General features: G+C 44.5%; 1 protein-coding gene across 1 annotated transcript in view; it reads right to left on the bottom strand.

Annotated features, from left to right (window-relative positions):
* Positions 1-4,333: 4,333 nt before the first annotated feature.
* Positions 4,334-8,400, bottom strand: part of gjd1b (gap junction protein delta 1b) — a 32,743-nt gene continuing 28,676 nt past the window's right edge. Inside the window, exon 2 of the mRNA XM_014162322.3 lies at positions 4,334-7,563. Coding sequence (XP_014017797.1) covers positions 6,720-7,563 — 844 coding nt within the window. The 3' untranslated portion in view covers positions 4,334-6,719. The remainder of the gene's footprint in view (positions 7,564-8,400) is intronic.

Genomic DNA, 8,400 nt, shown 5'->3' with positions numbered 1-8,400 from the left:
ACACTAAAGCTTCTCTTCTGAAAAACCTCACGGCCTTAGCCCCGTCCTCACTAGATCAAGTAGCACTCAGTTTAATGAAATTTCCTAGTTACTATTGATATCACGAGAGATTAAAGGGTTTGAAATTGCCCCCATAAACGAAATATTCCTAATCCAGCTCGGTGTGGCCGTTTGTGTCGACTACATCAGCACCGTGAATCGAGTGCACTTATAGCACGTCAAAGCCTCAGACTCAGTGGGTGTCATGTCCTTCACATGACAAGACAGAGCTGGCTTCATCATGGCTTAGACTCTCAGAGTGGAGAGTGGGATACTAAAGGCATGTAACAAGTATCATTAATACCAATTCTCATGTTCGAATTCTTATGACACGTTCTACTAATCCCTTGAACGATGCAAGTCTGTCTTGCATGAAGTAGTGATTTCCTTGCTTATTGTGGCCAATGAGAATACAGAATTAGCAGGCTAGGGTCCATTTTAAAAGCATGTTTTGACACAATAGACAATGTTGGGTATTTTTGCCAGCATTTAGCTGATAATGTAGTTGACCATCATTGTCCTCCACAAAGAAAATCGGGGAGGGGACTGTGGATCTATATCCGTCCGTTATCTCAGACAGCACTGGCCTAATTTTGACGAGACTTGGGGGAATGATGCATCTTGCAATAGAGATCCGCCATTTACAAAATGACACTGTTTGGCCAGACTGTGGCGTTATAACAAGTTATTGAAAATGCAAACTTTAAAAGGTCACACCCCTCAGACCATTTGACCAAAAGTCATTAAATTCTGTACATACAGTATGTCCCTCTCCTCACAAGAAACAAATAAGGTCTGCTATGATGGATTTTCAGCCATTTACAATTTTGTGCTAAAGACTTACAAGGCTACTCCTCTGGCATCGAATTACCAATCTGTATGAAACATGATATTTGGCATCTATGGACAAAGATCTCTCAACGCAATATTTTCCAGACTAGTACCTAAAACAACATAGCCGCTCTTGACCAATAAACATTCACGTGGGCGTGGTCTGGCACATTAATGCATATAAATCAGTTACAGATATTCGTATTGTAACAAACTCTGGTGAACATGTTGCAAACACTGTCAGGACTCATCATACAGTGCCTTTGGAAAGTATTCAGACCCCTTGATTTTTCCCACATTTTGTTACGTTACAGCCTTATTCTAAAATGTATTAAATTGTTTTTTTCCCCTCATTAATTTATAGACAATATGACAAAGCAAAAACGATCACATTTACATAAGTATTCAGACTGTTTAATCAGTACTTAATCAGTACACAGAGGAACTCTAGAGCTCTGTCAGAGTGACCATCGGGTTCTTGGTCACCTCCCTGACCAAGGCCCTTCTCCCCCGATTGCTCAGTTTGGCCAGGCAGCCAGCTCTAGGAAGAGTCTTGGTGGTTCCAAACTTCTTCCATTTAAGAATGATGGAGGACACTGTGTTCTTGGAGACCTTCAATGCTGCAGAAATGTTTTGGTACCCTTCCCCAGATCTGTGCCTCGACACAATCCTGTCTTGGAGCTCTATGGACAATTCCTTTGACCTCATGGCTTGGTTTTTGCTCTGGCATGCACTGTCAAATGTAGGACCTTATATAGACAGTTGTGTGCCTTTCCAAATGATGTCCAATCAATCTATTTTAGAATAAGGCTGTAACGTAACAAAATGTGGAAAAAGTCAAGGGGTCTGAATACTTTCCGAATGCACTGCAACCAAGAACATTCATATGGACACCACATGGTGGCGCTATGGCTTTTGTTACTATCAGTATATTCTAGTTTGAATTGTTATTACTAATTGGCCCAACTGGCCCAAGGTGGGAGGGAGGGGGGGGGGGGGGGGGGGGGGGTTGCTGCATCATTTTCAGGCTAGTGAAGTTGACGGCACTGCGTATCACCCATTGGCACAACAAGGTTAAAGGTTTGATTAGGTCCTTGAGCAACAAACATGGTCACTACGTTCTGTTAGGGAGATAAATACTGGGATAGCGGTATGTTATGTTTTTGTTTCTATGGTGAAGGGGGATGAAGGAGACTAAGACACTGTGCTGAAACTATAAAGCCCTTGTTTATAAAACTTTCAACACAGCCGGTCTCGTTAAAATGTTTAGACGGGTCCCTTTGTCTCAAGAGTCGGCGGTGCCAGACCTGATGACGTAAACCTGGGCCTGTTACCTCTCCAAACCCCCCATGCCACTGGTTTGAATGCAGCCCTACATGTGAGGTTAGGACAGGTGGCGCTGGTGGTAGTAGTGTGCTAGAGTGACAGTACAGCAGGTATGTAAAGTGTCACAACCTCCAGGCTTTGCTCTCTGCCACCACAGATGGTGTCCCTTCCTGCCAATTGGAAGAGTGTGTGAGCTGTCTGTAGGTCCTTGCTTCCATCTCCTCTGAAATATTTATCTGAACTTGCCTGGTAAATGACCTTGTCACTGATTCAATGCAACCCATGATGAGGGTTGATAGCACCAACGTTTCAGGCAAGATGGCTGGTTTAGGTTTCGATACAAGGAAGTGGCCACAAAAGTAGGGTTATGGGTCTGTTTTTCCGTAACTCTGCAGATTAAAGGGATTTTCTTGCCATCAAACTAGTCTTGAGAATGTGTATATAATAACACATTAACTTTCTCATGTTTGTACTGATTGACAATACTTGATGTTCCTTTTTATCTATATGGTGTTTCCTGATGGGTTTCCTGTGTAAGAAAGGATGCAGATGTTGTCTGATAGCATTTAGAAAAGTTTTGTTGTATTAATTGTAGAAATATGAATAAAAACCTAGTTTTAAAAGATTGTTAATAATTTAGAAGTGCATAATTCCTGAGACTGTTTGTATGATGTGCTGTAGCCCTCAATGTGTTGACCTGAAGCAGAGGGCTACACAGTCCCCATAATGTTACTGTGTCTTAGGGCTTCACTGATTCTTTCATCAGACTTCATTCGTTCAGTTGTAATTCATTTACATTACCCTGGAATGTTGTTTCATCTATTTTGTCAATGTAGTGTTTATTTACCCTGAAAAGTGTGGCTTACAGTACACACAAGTATAATTCAGAGTATCCACATCTTAAGTGTTGTTGTTTCAAATATCTTAATCTTTTTATAGCAGGTAAGGTACCTCAAAATGGTGGTAAAAAAGAGCAGGGCTGAATCTTACCCCATTCCATTTAGAAATGACTGCTTGGGTTGGTACTGACTTGTAAAAGAGTTGGAAATTAGAGATTCTTGACATCAAGACTTAATTACACATTTTATCTCCAAAGCTTGGACGACAACTAAAAAACCTCTTCTTTCTTTTAAAGATTGAGTTTCTAAAAACAGGTAGAAACATGCTTATTCTAGCCATTGTGCATGCCTTAAAAAAGAATACATTTTAAACCCCATGTCATTTGCATATCACTTTGGCAAGGGATACAATACATGTGATCACATTTCAACACACCCCCCAGTTTGTACATTTAAAATGTTTTGCTCTTTACATAGGAAAAAAACTACTTTTTCGATAAGTCTTTCAATTACATCACTGTACAAAAAAAGAGCAAAAGACAACAAAATGAATACACAAGCCAGAAAAAAAGGAAACAAATTAAGAAAAGAAAATTGCATAATTTTCACATATAGACTGGAGAGAGCATTGGACCACTAGAACCCTGTGAAGTGTTCCCTTTGGGAAGTGTCCTTATCCCAACCCTGTTATATAACCCTCAATGAGACCAGACAGGAGAGCAGGAGAGAGACGTGTGGACTGGACATGTACACTACTATACTACACTTCAGACCAACCTTCCCAAACCGTTTTCTTAAAGAGAGGCGCCCAGGATAATTTAGAGAAAGCCCGGCCTTAACCTCTATTATTACGCCCTCTCAGCAGTCTTCTAAGAACAAGGCTCCTCCTCATCCAATCCCACGGCCATTCAACGAGCTCTGAAAAAGGGGACTAATTCTATACTAGAGATTATCTACTAGTATCAGAGGGTTAATCACAGACAAGACTGAATGAATAAAGAGCCTTCTCTGGCTACTTCACCAGTCACACCTCAGTAAGACTATACAACCACATCAGCAGTGAGGATAGAGAGGATAGAGAGGAGGAGCGTGGATAGCTGGACTCATACATAGAGATATAACTCTAGAGAGGGTGATTTCGTCGAGCTGCTTTTTGTCGGCCATCTTACATGGGGACAGTTCTGAACGGTTCGATCTCCAGAAGCGTGTCTCTCTGTGGTTGTAATCGTCTGTCATTGAATGACTAGCGAGGACTTTGTCATGGCTTTCTGTCCTTCTGTTTAGGACATTTCCTGTTCTTTTCAAACAAATGTGCAACTAGAGGCTTGGTGGCTTTCCAGGATCCAGCCATATTTCCTCTCCCACGTCTGTTTTCTCAGCTTGGCTTGCGAAGTTGGTTTGGCCCGGGCCCAGCCGGTGTCACTGTAAACCCAAACATGTCCAACCTGAGCTGCCTACTCTGTTTTACAGTGTACCAGACGCACGTGCCAAAAGAACACATGCTGTTGATGTCAATGTCTCCAGCAACCCCTCTCTCCCTCTTCTCTCTCCTGCTCCCTACAGAGTGTTTCGTAGAGCCTGTACATTACACTCTCCAGGCTGTGTGTCCCTGGGCAGTGCTTGGGGTGACCCCCATTACAGGGTTCCTATATGATCCTGGGGTAGAACACCAGGAGAATGTTCCGGCCCAAGCATTTTCACTCAAGCAGAATCATGCTGATGGGGATTCTCTCTCTGGACAGGACATAAACCAAGGAACACACACACACACACACACACACACACACACACACACACACACACACACACACACACACACACACACACACACACACACACACACACACACACACACACACACACACACACACACACACACACACACACACACACACAGAGGCACGGAGGCACAATGTACAGTATGGTGATGCACCTCGCTGGTCATGTTTGGCCTTCTTATAATGTCATCGCCATGGACACTACTACTGCTCAGTGTGCATACCCCTCCCTCAATACATCCACAATAAGGACACCCCCCCTCCACCTCCCGTGTCTGGCCTCACTGCAGGGTCAAAAGGCATTGTACTGAGTGTACCACTGTTGCAGAAAAGCTGAACCCTGTCTTCAGTGGTGTTGAGCGAGTGTGTTGGGTTTTTATTGCTGGTGCTACATAGCTTTTCCCAACGAGAGTTCCTTTCTGTCTGCCGCTCTCCCGCCTGTCTTCAGGGATCATGCTGCAATACATATTTTCCTTCGTATTTTCCTCAATCTTTTCTTTTCTCTTAAAGGCATGCCTGCTGATCACCACATATGAGAGAGATGCAGCACAAACTAGTAGATTAGCATGTTCTCTGTCAAGAGTACAATCCATGATGACACTTGGTTCATTCTAGAAACACTGCTTTGTAAACCTGCCTTTTTCAAATACCTCTTGCAATCCTCCTCTCAGACACAAATTCAGTTCCATCGATCAGAAACAAAATGCTTTGAAATTAACAAAAAAAGACAAGACTATTTATACATTTGAAGTACCCCCATGATCCCAACCATGTTTTTTTGCCTCCCCTCCCTCCATAAAGATAAATATATCTATTTTGATATACTCTCTCAACTAAAAGATTAAATAATATGCAGGAACTTTCAAACAAGAAGTAAATCCAAAGGCTGGTACCAACTTTGTCACGAAAGGAATAAATCAACTCATAATAATGATATCATAAACGTTTAAATTAGTAAAAAAATTATCTGGTTCCTCTCCGTCGAGATTGCAAGAAGGTTCCTCTTCTACTCTCCTATTTCTCTTTTTCACTTCATTTTTCTCTTTCTTTCAGTCAGTCACAAACGCACGCAACACACTGGAATGCTGGAGAGAGAAACTCGGCGTAGGGGTGTTTTTGTGTGGAGGGGAACGGTTTGTGACTGTGGAGGTGTCGTTTATGCGTGGCCTCCTTGGGTTCCTCTCTAAAGTTTACACGGAGGAGAAGAGGAGAAGAAGACGTTACTGTCATCCACCCTCAGTCTCAATGGTGCAGGTGCCAGCAGTGGAGAAGTAGAGAATAAATATTTTCAGCATTCCTTCATGGTGTTTGTGTTAATAATTGTTTGCCAGGAGACAACACGTAAACAGCAGCTTCTTCTGGCACCAGCTCCAGGACTCCCGAACACTGTCTCTCTCTGTCATCGTAATCTCTGGAGACTAGCTTGAGAGGAACATCATTCTCTCTCCACACCAGGAAAGAGAGGCTAGAAAGTTGACTCCCTGTACGCTGCTTGTGGAGAGTCGATCATCGCTGCGACAGCTCTTCCTCTCTTTCTCTGTTAACGACCCATACTGCTCTCTTCATCATGGATGAAATAAGCCAGAACAGCACCATGACATAGCCAAACCCTCGGTCCCCTTCACCGTCCCTGGCCCGAAAACCCTACAACAGCCAGAAGCCGCTCCTCAAACGCTCCCACACAGCCCTTTGGGAACGTCCCAATCAAAACATCATTCACATGACAAGGTATGTCAAGAACAGGTGCAGCTGGTCTCATAGTAAAAAAAAAATGCACCAAATATTCCATGGCAGCTTCCCCTCCCTCCTCCTCTTTCCATTAAAACTAAAAAGAGAGAGTGGAATGGTCATCCCACTCGTTCCCTACCCTGCCCCCTCAATTACCCAGCATTTAGCCCTGTCTCCATCAGACGTAGGCGGACTCGCTGGACTGGGTCCTGCCCATGTTGGGGGGCTGTGACAGGTGAGACATGTCCTTTTTGCGGATCTCGCAGATGGACTTCCGGCGGGCCTGCACGCCCCGGATGGCTGCCTTGATTTTCTTCCAGCCCAGATGGTTGAGCTCTGCCAGGTTGAGCAGCACGCAGATGCCACTCACAGCGAACATGAAGACCAGGAAGACCGTTTTCTCGGTGGGCCGTGACACGTAACACTCCACCTCCTTCAAGCAGGGGTAACGGTCGCACTCGAAGATGCCCGGCACGCTGAAGCCGTATAGGAAGTACTGTCCCACCAGAAAGCCAATCTCCAGTGCATTACGGAACACCACCTGGATAATGTAGAAGCGCGAGATGCCCTCCTGCTGGCGCTGCTTGGACTTCTTGCCGTGTGTGAGCCCCCGCGGTGCATTGGGGATCTCCTTCACCTCCATGCAGTCATGCTCATCCTTCCCGCCAGCGTCGCCGTGGTGCACCAGGATGCCGTTGATGTTACGAAGCTTCCTGGTGCCGCTTTGCCCGTAATCAGAACGCTCCAGCAGTGGGTAGAGGAAGGAGTAGCGTCTGTCACGCTGCTTGGCTGACTGGTGCACAGAGTAGGTGATGAAGCACAGGCTGGGCGTACACACCAGAATGATCTGGAAGACCCAGTAGCGGATGTGGGAGATGGGGAAGGCCTTGTCGTAGCAGGCCTGGTTGCAGCCCGGCTGCAGGGTGTTGCAGATAAACATGGTCTGCTCGTCCTCGTACACCGTCTCGCCAACGATGGCCACGATCAGAATCCGAAAGATCACCACCACGGTCAGAAGAATCCTGTCAGAAAGAGAGAAGACAAAATAAATATTAGATACAATTAACAACTGGAGGGTGTGGTGAAGAGAGAAAGGATGGTAGAAGACCAATAAACCATTCTGGATTAAAGAGATTGAAGAAGATTCGGGCGGGGCAGGATCAAGAGAGAGAGAGAACTTGGATAAGAGATGTGGAGTTCTGGGAACGATGAGCAGTGATTGGACATGATGTCACTGTTCCTTTAGATAAGGTAGAAAAAAAGGGATGAATCTAGAGCACACTCATCTGCTGAGCACAATATCTATATTAGAGAAAGAACAATTCTTTTTTTCCCATACTTCTTCCAGTCATTTTATCTGCAGCGCAACAGCCATTTAAAACAGCGCCATGACACATCTCTCTGCTTCATGGTCTAAGTTTAGCATCAGGCTCATTTAGCATGGTAACTCTCATCTCAGTCCCTGCTAAGGTGGATCTTGCTCTAATTAATTTTGTAACACACAATCTCTGTCTTCCCATTTTTCCTCTATCCCCTTAGCAACCGGTGACACTGTGCACCTTGTTTGCGGCTTACGTGCTATTTCTGTGCGTGTGACGGAGAGAGAGGGGAAAGAGAGATTACTGGGTGTGAAGCAATTCACTGTGTTTTTTCAGTGGTGTGCTTAATGTGACATGTTGAGAATATTCATTCTGAGAATAACTATTATAGCCTGTGAGGGGGCATACATATGTACAGGGCCGGCCCTGGACATTCTGCCGCCCTAGGCGAGACAAAAATAAAAATAATCACATTTTTATCTCAGCTAAAAGTCGGAGGAACAGAACATAACAGCAGCCCAAGTCATAAGTCATATTTCT

The sequence above is a fragment of the Salmo salar genome, chromosome 20 (genome assembly GCF_965601325.2).
Source record: "Salmo salar chromosome 20, fSalSal1, whole genome shotgun sequence".
Classification (NCBI taxonomy): Eukaryota; Metazoa; Chordata; class Actinopteri; order Salmoniformes; family Salmonidae; genus Salmo; species Salmo salar.
Note: the sequence above shows the minus strand (reverse complement) of the source record. Positions and strands in the feature narration are given on the sequence as shown.